Here is a 21,413-nt window from a genome sequence, read left to right as displayed (position 1 = left end):
ATGTCACAAGCAACATGAAAATTAAATGATTCAAATGGTCAAATTATTACATTTAAGAAAATCTTCTCATTGTTCTTTAGCTGTTTTTTCCCCCGTTAAATTTACTAACAAAATGTACATAGAACCTGCTTTAAAAGGGTTCTGCAATATGGATAACATGCAACATATTGCATGTTATCCATGCAATATGTTGCATGGATAACATATTGCAACATATTGCAACATATTGCAATATGTACATATGTACATATGTACATTCTACATATGTAGAATATGTAGAATATGTAGAATGTACACATTCTACATATTATGTCTTATTCACTAGTTAGACCTACTGATAACCAAATTGTGCAATTTACCGTCAGTGAATGTAATTCTTAGACTGATTCCTATTTGCAACCAGCGATTAATCGCTAGTCAAAAAGTTTTGACACAAACCTTAAACTATTATGGTGTTAATAGAAAAAGCAAATAATCTGCCAAAGAAGACCCACAAGTTTAGGGCTTATATGAATAAGAAACATGACAATGTGGGGAATAGTTTTAAAAGTTGCCTCGTCGGTCATATTTCAGTCATTTTTGTTATCAATATGAGAGAGTTGAGAGCGATGCGCGTTCCCGCGACGGGGCATGCCATTCTCGGCAGGAATGAGTTTCTCACGCGTTCAGGACACTGACGTCACGTCTTACATAATTGATGACAGGACTTCCGACTGGACTACATATCACCGCGAATAATCATAATTACATTAAAATTGAGTTCAAGTCAAAAACAGTCAAGGCACTTAAGCTATTTGCTTAATAGCTTAAGTGCTATTAAGCACTTAAGCTATTAGGATAACCTGAAGGATTTAACTTTTATACCACATTTGTACTTCCAGAGCCAAACAAAGTCTAATAGGGGCAGCAGCCCAAATACAGTGCTAAAATAATTAAGTTGGGCTTCTTTAGTTGGCTTGCTTTTTTTTTTTTTTAAGAAAACGTATAGGTCGACACATCATTATATGGTTATTTTAAGTATAAACATTGTCACCAATTCAAAAACATCATTTGTCAAAAATATATGTGTTTATTAACTATTTCAAATCAGAATACCTGTCAAGTACTGAAAATGTTAATGTCGAGCATGACTGCATGCTATACCCAATTACGTCTGTGTTACTGCCATTTATGTCATGATCACAAATTTAAACAATATTCAACTATTTGAAAAATAATGACAAAAGAAGGAAAAACAAAAAACAACAAAAAAACAAATATATAGTTCACTATTTTTGTCTCTATTTAGTACTTGAGATTATTTTTAGAATAAATTGTGTTGTGCACATACAAACACCGTCAAATATGTAAGAGTAAAAATATGTAAACATATTAAAACTAATGCATAATTAGCTAAATCATGACATAAACATGCATTTTGATATTCTGAATTAAACAAAATTGAGTGTAGTGCTTTGTGAACCATAATAGAACTTATTGCAGCTTTGATACGTTACAGAAAATTATTTTTAAAAACAGAATAAAATAATAATAATAAAAAAAAACTAAATGCATTTTTTAACCCACCTTGCTGGTGAATGCTTTTTCCAGTCTAATAAATTAGATCCTTTTTATGATTACTTTTCCCTAATCTCATAAAATTTCAAACTGCAAAGTGCAAACAAAAAATTCTGGCAAGTTTAATTTTAAAGCAAATATTAGTATGAACAAAAATATTCTAAAAAAAATATTCATTAGGCTCCTTAAATACACAAAATGAAATTTTGTCGTAGACCACATTAAATCCAGGAAAACATTAATCCATTAAAAGATGTTCTGCAAAATAGATCATTCATTGACTTCCTTAACTTTGATATTTAAAAAAACAAAAATGAATAAAAACAATAAAAACAAACTGTGAAAGTTAGAAAACTCGATTTTATGAAGCCAAAAAAAAAAAAACTGCTGAAAATTATATTTAAAAAAAAAAAAATGTTCTCGGCTTGATGGCAGTCTGATGTAGTGTTGTACTTTGACCAGCAGATGGTGTAACCCCTCTTCCAGTGTTGCAATTTGTTTGCAGTATATTTTGTAGTGTTGCATTGTGACCAACAGAGGGCGGCAAGAACATGTTTACAACTGTCCAACACCGGATCATAGAATCAGACTCAAGAGTTCAGGTAAAAAAAAGAGGCAAATATCACCCCAAAATTAATAAATATCTGCGTCCTACCTCAGACTTCCCATTTCCCATCAAAAACAACAAACTTAATATACACCATTAAAACAAATCAATCCAATAATTATGGTGATTACAAAAATAACAGTATCAATGACCACATTACACTGACTGCAACCAAGTAAAATTTCCACCTAAAGATTATTGTACATATAAGGTGAAATGTTTCTATTTGTGTCCAGAAGAAACAACAATGTACTGGATTAACACTTCTGGCTCAGATCAAATATTAAACTCGCAGCAGTTGTAGCACAGAAAAGCCTATCAGGCAATGCTGTGTTTGCACTGGAAAGTGTAAACCTAACCGATGTTCACACCCACAGACAATACAACCACTATCACCTGAAGCCCATCCAACACACTTAGTAGAAATAGAAATAGAGTAGAATGGATCCGACTCAGCATCAAATGGAGTCACGTGAAATGGATCTGGCATCTATTCAGAGTGCCTCTTGGGTAAACTCTTTTGCATGATTTCTGCACACATTGGGAAGGGAACAGTAGGATATGGCTCTTATTGGAGTTTTGGCTCCAATGAGAGTCAAAACTCTCATCCAACCTCTTATTGAAAACCAATGAGAGCTTGAATAAGAGCCAATAAGAACTAAAACTCATGGGAGAGACTTTTTGTTCCTTCTGGCCTGGGTACCAGATCTTTCTGGATCTGGAATATCCTTCTGGGGATATGATACCTAAATGACAAGATCTCAGATAATGGGTGATCCAACAGGCGTCTGGTTTAAATTATGTGAAGAACTCTGTGTGAGGAGTGTCCATGTTCTGTACCTTCATTCAGGAGAGCCCATGTAATGAAGTCAAAAAACAATCACCTGTTTGGGCTATGACAGAAAGGTGAATTAGTAGGAAGGAATATTAATTTACTCAAAGGAGAGGTGTGAATGTGCATTGTTTCCTTTGTGTTTGTCCTGTATTTTATCTGCAGGCTTTCCACAACAGGACAGTCGCAGTGGATACAAAACCCAGGACTCTTTATGACCTTAAAAACAATGTTGAAAATAATTATTAATGACAACAAATTCAGCTGATCTGCATCAATTTGCAGAACAGTGCATTTTGTCTCAGTTTTATTTCTTTCAATTATTATGTACCAGAGATCGCATCAAAGTCTGCCAGATTGGTATTTCTTGCCAATTGTAAGTCCCTCAAGGTTTATATTCATGAGATGTTTAATTTACGCAGTAAACAACTCATCCTATTAGAGGAGGAAACATAAATAACAACAGAATAATTAACACCCACTTGTGAAACAGTTTGTCTGCCGGTCCCCCGCAGTCTTTATGATTCTGATTGGTGGGAAGAGACACGACTCTAAAGGTCAAGTGGAGCATGGAATTGGTCCTTTGCCAGGCTCATCTGCTAAAATCTCATTTGTGAGTGAGTTGGACAGGCAGCATGCTGGGATTCAACTTAATATTATGACAAGAATAAGGAGGCATTTGAAATCCGTTGCACATTTTTGCTTGACCCTCAACTAAGTCACTAACTTTCTAAAAATAGTTGCAACTTTTTCCATGAGTTTATCTTGTGATCATCAGTTATTTATTAAGCATCATTTGCAGTCACACTGTGCATTAAATCTGGCTCCAGCATAGACACTAGCAGAAAGGAATACCCAACAGCTTTAAATCATGGCAGGTAACCTAAAACATCAGACTATAAATACAAATAATTTCACATTCTTTTGAATTTTATGTTTAGAAACTTTAAACAATAACTTCAAAGCACTGTTTTAAAATAACATGACTACAGATGAGAAGTTGTTTTCCTTTTAATCTATGTTAGGTTGGAGAAGTGAAGCTCTCCTGGGGGCCTCCTGCTGCCCCGGGGTCCCAAGCAGTAGCCTGCTTTGCCTTTCGGATGGCCCTGCTTTATAAAATCAAACATTTCGAATAGATCAAGCAGAGTTCAGCATTATGAACGACTACAAAAAGTTGTCTTTTACTCTCAATGAGCACATTTGATTGTGAATATTGTTAAACAACAGAAACTCACAAGTTACAACTTAATTTGTAAGGAGTTTGTAATTGAAAAAGGTGAATGGACCATATGCCAAACAAAAAGGCGTTCTTACTTCAATGCCCAATCAACCAAGTAGAACAAAAGTTAAACTTTTGATTGATAAAGGACACCTTATCAGCTGGACCTTTTTCAGCCTCCTTATAAAGCATTTATTTTCTGTTTAAAAAAAAAAAAAAACAGACATTATTTTACCAGTCGCATATCTTGCATGAGCAAGTGCGATCTTCAGCGCACAGATGGTTTACGCTCAGAGGGGACCTGGCTGAGTCTTCATCAGCACCAGTCCCACACTGAATGTAGCCAATAATGTTGCCGAGGGGCGGGGGGGGAGGGGAGCGCAGGCTGCAGACCCCCTGAGTCTGACGAGAGTCTGGCGGCTTTCTTACAGAGGAGAGGCAGCGGCGGCGGAGATGGACTCACACCTCTGATTACTGCTCATCCTCCACTCAGCTTTTTTGCGCCAGATCTGGAACGGCTACATTTCACAGACGGGATTTGTGTTGGTTCCGGACGGACAGACTGCAGCCACCTGAACGCGGGAAGGAAAGATTTTTGTTTTTTAGTTACATTCCGACGCTCAGTTCGGTGGTCTCACCTGTACTGCCCGGTGGGGAGACTCGCTGCGATCACAATGCATCCGAATAAGTGCTTACCTGAACTGATGGCCGAGAAAAACAGCCTGGACCCGTCTTTTGTTCATGCGGTTCGGCTTCTAGCAGAGGGTAAGTCAGGTAGCCTATTTATTTAAAATCTAATTTGCTGTGAGCGTTAACGTGCTGTGTTTTACTGTAGGCAATGCACAAGAAGACTTTACTTTAGTTTATCTGAGTGCAACTGATATGTGGTTTTACTTCGGAACTTTGCAGAATTTCTGCAAACGCGGAAAGTAAAGTGTAGTCAAAGAGTAATCACCTTGTCTCCCAAAAAGTCAGACGCATAACATGTCAGATTTGAGCAGAAAGCTCATTTCAGATTTACATGTGAAACAATCAAACAATTAACAAATCACACCAGTTGTGATGAATTTGGAGTTAAAAAGGTTAATCTGTCATTATTTTTCGCTTAAGTTCGTCTTCCTTATTTGACAAAAAGTGAACAGAAAAGTACCAGACTCTGGTCAAGGGATCTGAGACCATATAGTACATCTTTTATAAATATTATAGAAACTGTTTTAACAGGAGGAAAAGCTGAACGAAGTTGAAACAACATTTTTAAAAAATAAGACTGAAAAAAAAAACTGAAATGTCAGGCAGATTGACCTAAAACAGGTTTTATTTTTGTATTATATATATATATATATATATATATATATATATATATATATATATATATATATATATATATTGCAGGTTTGTAAAATTCAGAGTTTTAGGTTTTCTGATTTAGTTTTCTTCCTGTACTGATTGTCGTATTTTGGCATAGGCTGCTGATAAGTGTCAAGGTACACAGAGGTTTTAAAACATTAAAGTCCTAAAAACGACTGAAGTTTTCTACATGCAACTCCTGTGGTTTAAACTGTTTATTGATGTTCTGGAGAATGTGAAGGAGTGGCCAGAGTCATCCCCAGCCGTATGGACATGGAGTAGCAAAGCCCTCCTCTGTCTGTCTCTGCACACCGCCAGTCAGCTGGCTGAAAGAAGGCAACACATATCATTCTTATTATTTTTTAGGTACAGTTTTAAAACTTAACTTGGCAACCTGGGACATCATCTACGTTTATCAGCAGATGACAAAAAAAATAATAATTATCTACAAAAAGTGTTTGAAAACTGCTGCTAATTTAGCCGATATTAGTCCTGTAATTTCCATGATCCTATGAATCAATATTACAGTAAATAAATTATATACATACTGTTAATTTGATATATTTACTAAAGTACTTTAGCAGCAGTAATATAACTTGCTTTTCTGTCCTCAAATCAAAGCTATTAGATCAAGTGGGAACATTTTTTGTTTTAATGTTTTGTGCAAATTTAAGACACTTTACAATTGGTGTATTTTTAATAATAGTCTTATTTGTAGTTTTTCTTTTTTTAATAGCCAGATGCTCAAGCTCACAGAAAGTAGTGGCGACTGTGATGAAGAAGAATGTGGGTTAATTTTGATCAATGTTGTCATTGCAATATTCATATCACAGTTACATGTTTTCCTGATATCATGTAACCATAGTCATCCTGAGACAATTTCATACCTGCCTTCGCAGACTCAAAGTGACCTCAAATGTCAATTGTGGACACCTCTCTATTAGGATTGTGCATATTTAAATCCAACCCACGTTTTCAGGAAAGCATCCCAAGACATCCATTAGTTTCACTTGTGACTCTACATTAACATTAAGGAGCATAATTTTTTTTCTAACGTGTCTCAACTTTTGAATGTGTTTCTCATCGCCTCAATTTAGTTGCTGCAAGATCAGACCTCAAAGAAACCAAATTAAAGATAAAAAGTTAGAATGCAAAATGACGAGTTGTCTGTAAAATACTGTAGAAGATGACAGTATAAAAACAGGGTAAATATATGAATGAATAAGTTTTATGAAAAAAATCTATCAAGCAAACATGAAAAAAAGTAAAAAAAAAAATCCCCAATGACCTTGAAGTTCCTCCATTTAAGCATCATTTGAAACCCATAGTGGTGTAGTTTAAGTAGGATTACCTTCTCCTTTTAGAGTTCTAATTCAAATATACTTATATATATATATATATATATATATTTTTTTTTACAATTTTACTGATGCAAAAAGTTTAATATTTTTAAAGAAAACTTGTATGTCAGCGTGTTTGTGTGAGAGTAATGTGCATCAACTGGACAGGATGTCTTTGCAGTTCGGTCCCCCCTCCCTTTTGTGTTCCTGCTGAAATGTGTTGATGAGACACCTGACAGTGCCGCTTTTGGCGCTTACTGGAGTGCAGATGGGATCATCTGTCACACACTACATTTTGCCAGATTTTCTCAAGGCTGACTCACATGCACAAAAAAAGTGAAAACAAGAAAACATGTTACAGAGGCCATTAAGACGCTGTCATGTGTAAGAACTCATCAAATGGCGATTTTAAACTTTCTCCGCATACACTTTGCTTCTCAATTAACCAGAACTAACAGTGCAGACTAGCGATGCTTTACAGATAGACGCATAAATAATACACTGGAGCTGTGTGCTTTCCCCTACATCATTGTGAAAACTTCAATTTAAAGCATCATCCATAATACTGGACAACCACCTCTGGAAATGTTCTAAAATTCTGCTGGCTTAATCTTAGGTAACAGCTGGGATTTCTTTTTCTTTCACGAAACTCTTTACTCATTGATAATGCAGAATCCTGCATACCTGCGGGCAGCAAGATAAACTGCTTTCAGCAATTTATTGATTCAGTTATTTATCACTGAACAGAAAGGCACGTAATCCTGCATTATTCATATCAGACAATGCAACACAAAACATGGATTTACTGTGGTCTTGGATAACATCTCCATATTTAAGAAATATATTATACACGCCTTGTGAACGAATGATGCACTCTGCATAATCATTTCTCTATATTTGAGCAGATATATGATAGCTTAGGAAGAGGATAATTTATCACCTGGTTGTCCTGTAAGGCCGGAGGAGCGTGGTTGCGTTTTAGTCTGTAGGAACTTTCATATCTTTTCGACATTCAAAGAAACAATGAACTTAATAACATTACAAAACAGCTTTAACAGCCAGTGCCCACAGCTGTCTCGGCATTTGCTGAAACTGTTGAAGGCATTTGTCAGTGGGAACAGGAGGCTAATGACTTCTCAGACTGACAGACGAAAGTCAACTCTTTCTTGCTCTTTACTTTTTTCTCGCTGAAGAACAGTGGAGTTGTGTTTTTTTTTTGTTTTTTTTTTTATAGTGGGTGGGAGTCAGAGACAAGAAAGGCGAGCCATTAATAGATCCCACAGGTTTTCCTTGCAAGACTCGCCTACATGCCATGTATGGAAACCAGAGGGATTTCTAATGAGCAGAAAGGGAGGCAGGAAGGAAGTGATGGACATCGAGATGAGCACTGGCGTCTCGACGTTCATAAGCTCATTTATTTCCAAACCAAGTCCTTTTCTATCAGGTTATATTTTGGCAGAAAAATGTTGTTATAGGAAATACATTCTGTCATATTGCAACCTTAACTTTCAAGGATTTTTATTGGGATACTACGTGTTAGACTTGCTCAAGCTGGTGCAGAAATATTTGCCAGATAACAATCTGTAAATTTTGTTACAGATTTTATTTTTTCACCCTCTGTAGTTAGTGGAGGCCACTTGTGTGTAGTTTCATTCTGGAACAAATATGTCTATTTTATGAAGGTTTGTTAGAAACACTAGAGAGGAAACAGTATCACGAAGGCCAAGGAAACACAACAGAGGTGTGAGGGATAAAGCTGCTGAGCATTTTAAAGTGGGGTTCGAGTAGAAACAACATCCCAAGTGAATATCAGACCAGAATCATATTGGATTCAAGTATTAAACTGATCAGTTTAGACTTTGAAATTTCGATCTAGGCTTCCTGTCTTTTCCCCTTTGCAGATGTCTCTGGTGTGTTGTTTATATATTCCTTTGTGTTCCTTTGCTGTCCTCTGGCTCCCAGCTGCTCCAGGCAGACATCCACTCTGCCTGAGTTTGGTCCTGCTGGACATTTTTCCTGATTGAAAAGGATTTGTCCTCAGCTGTGTTATCCAATCAGAATGCACAGCCCAGGAGTTTGAATCAAGTTGCAGATTAAATGCCATTTTCTGATGACCAATTTCTTCAGTTTTGAATGAGTTGCATTTCTGTCGTGTTTCACCTGCAGCGTCCTAAGTACTTAAATAAAAAAGCATCTGTGGGGGGAAAAGCCCATTTACCTTTTATTGAAGAACTTATGACTGCTTTTGTAAAATGCTAAAATTAGATCTGGACCATTGTCACTATAGCATGTTGCGGGCGACCAGTAATTGAGGTTTTGTCAACTCTCAGCAAGGATCGTAATGAATGACACTTGTTTTGACAGCTGCTTTGATAGGAAATTGTGGCTGTTCACAAACTCCTCTTCCCACTTTTATCCACAGTCATATTTTTGTCTGGCTATTGTCAGTGAGAATACGGCATCAATTCATGAAGCCTGGAAGCTTGACGTAACAACAAAACATTTTGCCAAGCTCATTTTATGTTTCATTGTTTGTTTACCTGTGATAGCTACGTCCGGGACCACAGAGAATCTACAGCAATGCATCCTATTTCTGATTTAGACCTTAATTTAACATCCCAAATTCACTCATAATTAGTTTAACAATAAACTTAGGTTTCACATTAAAGTTCAAATTATAGATATGTGTTTGTAGTGACTGAAAAATGTTTCTGTCATTGAACAGGACACTTGAAATAGAATATATAGACTTACATCGCAGTAAATATATGACTGGTTGTTGCGATAATTAAATACTTTAACTAGAAATATAATGCTATTTTTCAGATGCTTAATTTAGCTGGCTAAAATGGATCGAACCGAGGAACACATTGAGCTAGACATTGTTCTGTCACTACTCATGCATCTTTGGTGACATTTCAAGATCTTTCAAATTTTTCAAATACGCATCTGAAAAATCTACATCACGAACACAATGTACAAATGCTTCAAAGAATATTTATGTCTAGAAGACGCCTGTTGCCCAAACACTGTAAGATGACGTTGCACTTGCTCAAATCCTCCCTTCAGTCTTTCGTTCCCTTTTTTCTTTCCTTTCTTCCTTTCAGTTGTTTGTGCAGGTAAAACCTGACCACTACAAACATATTTATATATATATAGTGAACTTGTCAAAGGATCTGACCAGGACAAAGTATAATCCCTCTTAATGTTTAACTTTTACTTCTCTACTCTGCACTGAGTGTGCATCTTAAAGTTATAAAATTGATTTAGAACATGACTTTTTTTTTTCACCTTGAAATCTAAAAATTGATTTCCACTTATACCTTTCTTTATTGTTCGTCAGTTGTTATTCACATTTTGCTTGTATCCATTCAGGCCTGCCCAGGATCCAGTGGTGACCGAGCTTGTTGTCACAGATAAACGGCAGCTCTTTCAGTGTGATCTATCAAAAGGACGCCAAAATTACATCTCAGGAAAGATGTAATTTTGGATTGCATTTTCAGCATTTAGCAGACACTCTTACTGAGGGTGACTTACAATGAGTGCTCATGTTGAATAAGATTAAATTCCAAGGTCACGGGCATTTCCAGCAACAGAAACGAGTGAATGTGCCAAAGATTCAGCTCTCAGACCATAGATATTAGATAGCAGATTATATTGCAATATATTTAATATTCACATAAAAGAGGGGGAGTTTTAGAGAAATACTGGGAAAAAAACCGTCAAAGTCTGATTGGTTAAATTACAATAGGAGTTCTTTATTGTTAATCACATTTTTTTTCCTATTTGGATTTAAGTATACCAGACAACAACACGTGTGAAGTAACAGCAATCTAATGAGGCAGGAGGAAAGATATTCATACCACTCTATTTCTTTTACATTTAGTCATGTTACAGACTTGAACGTATGTGTTAAATTGGCATTTTATGTGTTAGAGGAATACAAAGTAGCACATAAATGTAAAGTCAGAAGACCCAAGCTGAAGTCTTTTGCAGCCTCTACCTTATTTCCATCCAGGATTCGTCTGTCTGTTGTCTCCATCAATGTTTCTATCAACTCATACTTGCTTCCTCCTACCGTGGTATGTGGAATTATTTTTCCACCACAAAATATTACATGTTGAGCAAAAACGTATCTACACAGAACACCTTCTTCTTTCACTCGCATGCTGTTTTTCTTTAATAGCTTCTGACAAATTTGAAATGGGATTTGTTTTTTGGGGGTTTTTTCAACAGTGACTTAAAAACTATAATTTATTTAAGTGTATCAGAGTAACTTGTAAAGCAATGTATTTTTTATTTATTTTTGTCAACTTTACAGCCACAAGGTATTTTGTTCTCACCAGATAAAGTCCTAATGAGATTTATTGGAGAGCGGGGTTATGACAAAATGCGATAAAGTTCAAGAGGCAGGAATGTTTTCATAAGGAACTGTTCAGTCCTTATGAATATAAGAGCTTCACATGTCCTTTGCTTTTATTGCTTTAGAACACAATTCGGTTTTTAATGTCTGCCAATAAGTTATATTTTCAATAAAACATTTAATAAAAAACAAACAAATGATGTACACTACTAATAGGTAAATGTCTCAACATATTATGAAATAGTTCATACTGTTGAATAGCAACTAGAGAAAAAAACCCTAAACTAAACATGAATAAAAGAAAACAACTAAAACCGTTCATGTTTACCTCCTAAAACCATTTTCTAACACCATTGGCTTCAGATTATATTCATGCAAATTAAACTGTAAACTGATAAATATTAATCTGTATGGTTTTTAATTCTACCTGCCATATCAGTAATTTAAAAGAAGAGTGATCATTAAAAATCCATTGTGATTAAAATGATAAATTACCCCTTACTTTTAATTTGTAATTTTTGTCAAACATAATCACTTTTCGACTCAGCACCCTTCTCTGCAGAGAATTTGAACATAGCATTGTAATTAGACTAGATGGCCTCGGTGCATCACAGTTAAAATCACATAATCGGCATGTGACCAAACACTTGGTCGCGTGCGGCTCGGAACGCTTTTTCCCAGCCGCATGTATTGTTTTTTATCCGTCGGTGTTTAAAAGAATAGGCCACAGTTAAATGTGCATCTCATAATTCAATCCCCCAACTCTACACTCTTTCAGGCATTGTAACATATTTCAATGTTTGATCTAAGCAAGCAATCACTTAGAGGGGAGTAATTACACAGATTCATTTTTGCAGCCAGTGTGAAGTCATTATTGTAGATACTGTTCAATGGTTGGAAGAAATCTGTAAATAGTTGAACCCTCTGTGAAAGCACTTAACAACAAGCCTCTGCTATTTGGCTTCTGTCTGCATTTGGCACAGCAACCTCTGGTTCAAAGTATAATATAATAACAATTTTGCTCCCTATTGATTGGTATGTAAACAAACATTTCCAAGGATTTTTTGACGTTAATAAACAGCAGAATCAAATAGGTGTGAAGCCAAAAGCCCTACTATTGCCTTACACACCCCATGTTTTAGTTATATTTTTTCTTTTTAAGCTTGCACATCAGATTTAGGGCTATTCAAGGTCCCCTGTCTTTTATGCACCTAGGCAAAGCAAAAAAGCAAGTTGTGGTAAAAAAAAGTAGAAAATAGTCAAAGAAGGATGCTTACTGTGTGCAATTTTTGTCTACTCAAAGCAGACATCAGATTCCTCAACGACCCTGAGTTTGCTCAATGGGTGTGATGATGTGCATGCTTCATGCTCTGTTTTATCTCATCAAATCTCAGTGTGACGTGACAGTGCAGCAGACTGGAGATTAATCAGATGTATGCTGGTGGAAATTAAGGCTGATTGGATTGATTAAGGTGTCATTTCATCACTGTATGCCTGTTTTGTCTGGATTCGTGTTTCTCTGTCAACCCACTGGAAAAGCGCATTTCCACCCCTCCTCCTTAAACCTCCTCTTACAACCCCCAGTAGAGAGACGAGATGATTTGATACCACAGAAACTGTCTGTGATATGTGTACACATTCTCCTCAGTAGGAGAAAAAGAAAAACTGCATGCTAACATAGACTTTCCAGCAAATAAACAGACATGGATTCGGAATATTGTGTGTCCAAGAATAGTATGTTTTCTCTGGCAGTTTTTGGTGAGAACATATTGAACGTTGTGGTCTCCACATTTAATTTATATAATTTTCTGGAACATTGTTTAGATTACTTTGATGCAGTGCAAGTTATTCTTATCAAATCCCTGCATGCTGTCTTTTGTAACCTGTGTCTTTTTTTAGTTTTCTCTGTTATTGGTTAGATCAGAACAAACAAAAATAACACCATTTGGAACAAATTTGCACTCAGGAGATTATCAGGTGACTTTTGAAGGTGTCAATATTGGGTACAAAAGCAGTTTTCAGGGAAGACTTGTTTTCTTCTTTGAAGAGGTGTCATTGCTTCTTGCTTTCATAAAGGAAAAGTTAGTCAATTATCAATATACTTAGCTTTTAGATAAATTTAGAGATGACAACAACTGGCTTTTTGAAGAGATGATTCTATGACTGTGAAATACGCATTTTCAAAAAGTAGATATAAATATGCGCTAGGTCTTTATGACTGCTTTTATTGTTTAATTGTAAAACAGCAATATCGCACGGAACACTTTTGGTAAATCAAATCAGAGCAGCTCTCAGAAAACTACGGTACCCTAAAGTTTGGCTGAATTTGTTTTGAAAGTAAAAGCTCTGTAGATTTCCAAATGAAGTTTTAGAGATCTAACAATAATAAACTTTTCATCTAACTTTTGATTCAATTTTATCTTTGTAAATGAATTTTGGTTTGGGCCTTGAGGAAATTAATCCTTAAGGCCCAAACCAAATATTTCAAGCCATGTTTTTGTTCCGGTTTGTGCTTTCTGCCCTTTTTACATGATTAACAGACTTTAAAAAAAAAAAAAAAAAAGCTTGCATCTGTTTGTATGCAGTATTTTCAAAACAGCTAAAGTGCCCTGCACTAGCAGTACATTTAGACTTCAAATTGAACATCCAGTATCTGCTAAGCTTTTAAGCAAATTAAATAACAGATTTAAGTTTGTGTGGCATTCTTTAAAAAAAAAAATCTTCCCAACTTTCCTTCACAGGGAATTTATGCATTTCTTTCCCATTTCAAGGATAAATGTACTTCAAACTGTTATTTGGTCTCTTCTGGTGCTCTGTGTCACTGCATACATGCCAAAGCCGATGTGTTTAACCTTAAGCCATGGCAGGCTGACTTAGCAAATTCTCTCTTTTTTAGCAGAAACCTTGTCTCCTAACTCGTAGAACTGCACACATACATCTGGCTGCTGTGTGGTTGATACCTTGTTATGTTTTTTTTTTTTTTCTCACTGCTGCCTGCTCTGAAGCAGCACTGATGCAGTTTGGGCAGTGAAACAAAGGGGATCAGGGGCACCAGAAAAACCACTAAGAAGGTTTTACTCATTCAGTCCCCCCAAATGAGATTTTTTTAAGCCGACAAGGAGGACTGAAAGAAGTGACCTTCAAAGTGCACTCGTTCTACTTTGATCTTTAGGCTCCTGCTGCTCTCTACCATGCTCTATACAAAGATGATAGCAGCACTCACCTTTTTCTGGATTAAATAGTGTAAGCTCATTTTCGTTTTATTTCTCTTCCACACAATAGACTGCTGAATTTACAGACAGGCTGTTGGCTAGAACAGAATAAAAGTTTTCCATTATAACTGCTATTCTACTTTCTGGCCAATTTTAGATTGTTGCTGTAGTCAAGTACAAATTTGCATTAGACATATTTGTAAGATATACACTTCTCAGTCAAAAACACAAATTCATTTTTTATTCAATCTAGACCCAAATATGTTATGTAACCTGGGAACTTAGTACCACTGCAACAAAATGGTTGATCTTAGGATATGTATATATTAACAATACTTAAAATGTAAAACATAGCCTACTTACTCCATGGAGGCTGAAGCAGACTCAGAGTGGATGTCCGCAAGACACGTCTGCACCAAGATCAATTTGTACGACTGCATCCGCATTCCCATTTTTATACAGCAATGCCAGGCGGAAAATGGTGCTCACATCAAACTGTTTTGTAATCAGAACTGAGCTGATAAACCTGAAAGTAAGCGCAATAAGTCGCAAGAACGCCCATCAGCCAGAATGCCATTAACGACTGGGCGGTGGCTTCCCTGGTGGAGAAAAAGCTTGTTTAGCCATGCAACTAGCTTGTCACACTTGCTAGTATCCATTCAAACTGTAGTATATGAGGAAATTTTACATGAGAAATGCATGCAATCGGTACACTGCCCTATGAAATCCCCACAGTCTGGGAATAGTGAGCACGCAGTCTGCGCGGCCTACAGAGTACACCCCAGTAAGTGGCCCTTTTATTCTTCTTTGATAGAAATATTGATCAAGACCGAGAAAGCCCAGTTTTCCCAATGGCATGAACAGCTTAAAGATTAGATCAAGGGTTCAGAGTGATGTTCTTCAAGTGTTTCATTCTGTTAAAGTAGTTTCTCTAAAAAAAATTGAATGTCACCCAAAACTAGCAAGATAGAATTTAATAAAAAAAAAAGAACTGTTACCATGAAATGCACTGCAAGAAAGACTGCTAACTTGTCTGTTGTCTAGCACACAGCCACAGACATCCTCCATGGAGGAAGGTACTCCGCAAATGGTCACAGTTTGAAAAGCTGACTGTTCACAGAGTTCTGCCTCCGAGCATATTTTGCGAAGTTAAATGGAAGAAAAAAGTGTGATAGAAAGCTTTGTGAAGCTATTCCTGAACGGGAGACAACATCAAAAGTGCCTTACCTGGGCTAAAGGGGAGAAAACATTACTGATGCACCATTTTCCAACATCTTCTCTTCAGATAAAAGTAAACTCTGGGCTGGAGGTCCAATGTGAAGCTTCCATAGTCAATAAAGATTTGGGGGGCCATCTCAGCTGCTGCTGCTGCCCATCTGTGTTTTCTCAGGTCTAAAGTCTCCCCTCCGTGCTTCACTCTGATGGCAAGCTTTATTGACTGGCTAGCAAACTCATCTGACTTAAACCCCGTAGAGAATCTGTGGAGTTTTGTGAAGAGGGACATGAGAGACACCAGATCCAACAATGTAGAGAAGTTGAAGTTTGCTAGTGAAACAACCTAAGCTTTCTTAAACCTCAGCAGACACGTTCTGTTTACCTCCCACTCACCACTGACACAGTAATTCATGCAAAAGGACCTATGATCAAGCCTAAGTCATACAATGTACATTAAATAAATATACTTTTCAGTAGTAGGTCAATGTTTCTGTAATAAAAATATGTTTCACCTTTTGAATTGGATCACTGTATCTTAAACAGGGATTTTCAACTAGATTCTAATTTATGAAGATGCACCTGTATGTGGAGGCTCCTGTTCTGTTTAAATGTCACAAATAGGGATGTGAATCATCTCTACTCATAGGAATAAAAGGTGAGCGAGTTTTCCAGTCTGATTAACTTTGATTTTTAACTGGAGGTTTAAGTCACACTCTGTTCCCATTTGCAGGTGACTGCAGTCTGGGCATTATCTGGTTCACTGACATTACATACTAAAGTCATCTTGGAACCTCTGCAGGAAACATGTGAAAGCATTTTTATGTACAGTACCAGTTACAGGTTTGGGCACACTTTCCTCATTCAGCTGTAATTAGTTTGGTGGTTCTGGTCTCACACGAGTAACAAAGCAAATATTGATCTGTTTTTCAGAAGGAATTGAGTTTTAAGATTTCATATTGTTTTTCTAAGGTTAAATCTTGAACTTTAACTTGATCCTATACACAGCATGGAGTTAAAATGAAAATCACAGGAAACAAAATCGGAATTGCTAGGAATGCTTGCAAGTCAATATTCAGCTTGTGACCATGTTGTGGTTGGAATGAGGATTTTGTTCCTATATGTATGGTATGTTGTTCTAGGAGATTCTTCAGCTTTTTTGTCTGCATGGTGCTTTTAGAGTCAGTCCTCAGAGTTTCTATAGAAACCAAGTTATAACTTGGTTTCATTTGAGGAATGAAATGCAGTATGGAGGAGTCATGTGATATTGTCGGCCTGTTTTCATGTAAAGACTGTGAAACAATTAGGCAAGCTGCACTCAAATGAACAACTCAGACAAAATTTGAAGTCAAAGATTTTTTTTTTTTTTGTTTTGTTGTTGTTTTTTATATAAGTCACGGTCAGTACCGAAGATGTCAGTCAAAAAGGCAGAAGTATCCAAATCAGTGGGCAGAGGCATAGTCAAAAGAGCACAAGGGATCAACACACTAGAGGCAAAAATCTAAAAAAAACATGCCTGGACTGCTTGGTAGTGGAAACAAAATGGAATGGAGGGAAGGGAACATAGTGAATAAATAAATATGGGAGGTGAAGATGACTGGGAGCAGGTGAGTTCAGTTAAGCATGCTTGAAATCACAGTAGAGCTGTAACGATTCCTCGAATGATTCGAGTACCTCGATTATTAAAATTTCTTGAGGCAAATTATCTGCCTCAAAGCTTTGTTAAATTATGTTTCACTGTTTAGCGCACCTTGTTGCACCCAGTTGATTATTTGTGTTGCACAACGCTATCACTTCTGCCTGTGAGTTGTTGACAAATGCTTGTAGCTAGCAGCATAATATCCAAGTTCGGTCGGGGGGGATTTTATTGACTGATGATTATGTCCGAGTTTATATGAAATACAACGGCCTTTCTCTTCCTGGAGCTGCTGCCTGCTGCATGGCGGGTGTTTGCTTACAGGTAGATAGACAATTTCTAAACTACAGAAAAGTAATTGTTAGAGACAAATATGAAAAATTGGACTGATGTTCATTTAAGATATTAAAACTGCTATTGTGGCAGTATTCATCAGTATTTTACTTTATCAATTTTTTACTTAGCAATATTTTTTTATTACTCAATTAACCCTCAGAATAATGGAAAGATTACTTGATTACTAAAATAATAATTGACAACAGCCCTAAATCGTAGTCAGCAGAGTTGGGGCAGATAAAAGCTTTCATATAACAATGTAGAGATTTTGCAATATTAATTTTTCCAAAACCTGTCTATGTTTGCTTTATTTATGTGAAATCTAAAGGACCAAGTGCTGTTCATTTGGCAAAACAAAGGGAGTTATATTTATTGTGAGTCAACAATGTTGGCGTTATTAAATATTTGAAAAATAATAATTTCTTATTCAATAGTTTCTCCCATCTAATAAATGTATTTAAATTAAATTATACATGACTGTTTTTTATTACACAGTTAAAAACTGAAATCAATAATTTCAGTTTTTAAATAAATACCGTAGTCATTATTGACTTCAGCAGAAACCCACACATGAATACTGCCACAATTCTGGGTGTTTGGGTTTTGCGGTATGTTGGTACATTTAGATTATTTGTTTTCCAACAGCCATTTTGTCCAGTTCCTCGGTTACACTTCGGTTAATTGTCTTCCCTCACAGCTGCAATCAGTTTCTAATCAACCACATCAACAAGGAACATGGGAAACATTGTTCGCCAATCAGTTTTCCTGCATAAATATCCCTGCCAGACAAGTTGGATCCAAGGCCATGTTATTTTTAATTTACCCCTGGACTTTCAATTTTTATCTTTTAAATGAAATGTTTGAGTTTCACCAGCCAGCATCCTCCTTTCCTATCAATATGAATATTAGTTTTTAAGGTGTTAAGGTTTGTTTTAAGTATACCTGTGGCCAAAATGACCTACAGTACTAGTAAGTTTGCAGGATTTGTATCCTGCTTTGTTTCACAGGCTTTTTCGGGCATTGTTTTTATGGTCTGAGATGCTTTAATGCAATTTTTTAAGGATACTTAAAATATATAGTGTTAAATGACTCCAGAGTTTGAAGCTGCAAATCAGAACTTTTCACCTGTGAGTTACGGATTCAACTGACCATCAAAGGATGAAGAATTTCACTGTGTGTTGTAAAATTATTTGTGAAGTTTACACAGTGAGAGCCACAGAAGTGTGATAGATGACGTGATTTTTTGTAAGTGTTGGAACTCAGAAGGGATTATTGATCTCCTCTGATCCTTTTTGAGGTCCACTTCAAAACAGAATGGAAAATTTGTACATTCTGTTTCAGAGGACAGTCACCAGCTAGATGAAAAACAGTGGTTTCAGTTTTAGAGCAGTTTTACCAGCTGGAAAGACAATGGAGGGAATCCCCAGAGCGGTGAAATCTCCTTCATGTGTCCTCCACAGACTGTTTGATTTATTTATGCACTGGATTTACAATGCACTAAATGCATGTAGGTGCAAACACAACCACCAGGTTCGGGAGATGGGAGCAATTTGCATCTATTTTTGCATCAAATCGCAGTTCTCCTCACCTCAGCCCCAAGCAAAAAACTGCAGCAGGAGTACAATATCTGCATGTTTCTAAATTAATAAGTGGTGATAAATTCTTTAAATGAATTAATTCAGAGGTGATTAAGAAACATTTATTCAAGACAGTCTATTCAATTTAAATATTATTATAAGGTCTCTGTGTAAGTATACTTTCTAACTTATTTATAAAAGAAGAACAACATTTGTCCACGATTACATTAATGTCACTTGAATATAAACGTGTCTTAGGAAAGATTTTCAACTTACTAAGCAAAAACATGACTTCAAACATAATTTATGCAATTTGTTTGGTTTGAGAAATTAATTTTAGGCCCATGACGCAAAAGAGATTCTGCCTTATGTGACATTCCTCACAAAATTTCTTAAACAGTGCATATGTTAATTTGATAATATGTAATCCTTTCTAATCTTTTTCAATTTTCTTTTTTCCATTGTGTTTAATGTTTCTGCAGAGATTGGGAAATATGAAGGCGATGAGCTGAAAAAAGATGCGGACACAAAGAAATACCTTGATATCATCAGCAATAAAAACATCAAGCTCTCTGAAAGAGTTCTTATCCCTATCCAACAGTATCCAAAGGTAAGAAACTACAGCTTCGAATTACTTGACTATTTAAGCTGTATTGCCAATACTGTATGCTTGTTTGTGTGTTGTATCGTCTGTGATTCCAGTGGTTCATTGCTGAATGGAGACTTTTGGTCTGGGCCTCCTTGTTTGGCTGCACCTGTCCACAAGCACTAAAATTTAAAAATCTCCCTGGGCTTGAAACTGCCTTACGGAGAGCTCCCGGATGGTGTCTGTTTATTTTGATGTAGTCATCAAAACCCAAAGTTTTCAGTAGACTAAAGCACCCAAGGGTACAGTGAAGAACAGTGGTCATAAATCACTGTGACACAGTGCTCAGGATTCTGAGTTATGCAATGTCGGTACTGGCAAAGTCTGAAATGTAGCCTAATGAGACTTCTCCAGCAGGCAGTTTAGCATCATGGAGCTGCTGGTTGAGCAAAAGTGAAAAGATTCCCTTTCACTGTAATCACAGAAAGCACAATTTCTAATCACAGATTCATGCACAGGGTATGAATATATTTCACGCTTTAAGTTATTCGTTTCTAATGTATTCATTTTTAGCTCTTCCATTCCGGGCAGTATCGTTAGTTACATCTTTGTGTTATGCTGCACTGTTGGTAATTACTGTTATCAGTCATTACAGTCATCAATATGAAAGGAAAAAAAAAGTCTGAATATTTTAATTATAGTCAGTTAATTATTAATATTAGTTCCTCTGTGTAATATGTTAGACTAAAAGCACTAGAAAGTGTATGAACAAAAAGATGAAGAGTTTTGATGTTACTGTTATGAACAAAAAGATGAAGAGTTTTGATGTTACTGTGCAGAGTTTCCCTTTTAACTATTCAAGATTTAATGGAGATTTTGAGTCTTATTTTTAAATCAGAGATTTTAATCTATTCTAATTTCTTTGCTAGAACTAAATAATATAGTTTTTTTAAAAGTCTGTGATAGGTACTTTTTCTCGAACCTATATAAAAAGACCACAGACAACGTATATGAATTTTATAGACAAAGCTTTTGCAAAAGGAGAACTCTCCATCAACAACCTCATCAGCCGTTCACAGAGAATTCTGATCTCCTTCCACGCGAGCCCCTGTTTTATTGTCAAAGCAGAACAGCCAGAAAAAAACAACAGAGGTCGTAAAACTTCTAACCTAAATAACCCAGCAACTCAGTTCCAGGTGTGATATCTGATCGACGATCTGAGCCCAGTTCAGCTCTAGGTCAAACTGTCAACAAAGAGGGAGGATAAACGAGACAAAATACGACTGCTCACAGGCAGTTAGGAGGTATTCTTGTTGATAAAAATTAAGGTCTGGGAAACACAGAGTTAACTGTTTCACATGAAGATGAAACAGTCAGTCATAACCTCCAGGTCAGTTTATACACACATAAGAGAACACTTTAAACTAAAAATCACAATAATACTGATTAACATTAGACTGAATATGAACTAAAGTAAGACTGAATATGAACTAAAGTAATAACAAAATGATAATACCAAAAAATATCTAACAATAACATTATTCTCTTATTATAGAACATTATTCTCTTATTATAGAATATAAGTATAT

General features: G+C 36.2%; 1 protein-coding gene across 3 annotated transcripts in view; it reads left to right on the top strand.

The window, feature by feature from the left end:
* Positions 1-4,497: 4,497 nt before the first annotated feature.
* khdrbs2 (KH domain containing, RNA binding, signal transduction associated 2) overlaps positions 4,498-21,413 on the top strand; it is a 96,327-nt gene continuing 79,411 nt past the window's right edge. For 2 of the 3 annotated variants that reach the window (XM_015049595.1, XM_015049593.1), the window contains exons 1-2: positions 4,498-4,980; positions 19,721-19,848. In XM_015049595.1, the coding sequence (XP_014905081.1) occupies positions 4,890-4,980; positions 19,721-19,848 (219 nt within the window). In that variant the 5' untranslated portion in view covers positions 4,498-4,889. The remainder of the gene's footprint in view (positions 4,981-19,720; positions 19,849-21,413) is intronic. The other variant, XR_001427070.1, reaches the window with a different exon arrangement.

The sequence above is a fragment of the Poecilia latipinna genome, unplaced genomic scaffold, assembly GCF_001443285.1.
Source record: "Poecilia latipinna isolate Pla-1442-1.1 unplaced genomic scaffold, P_latipinna-1.0 Scaffold952, whole genome shotgun sequence".
Classification (NCBI taxonomy): Eukaryota; Metazoa; Chordata; class Actinopteri; order Cyprinodontiformes; family Poeciliidae; genus Poecilia; species Poecilia latipinna.
Note: the sequence above shows the minus strand (reverse complement) of the source record. Positions and strands in the feature narration are given on the sequence as shown.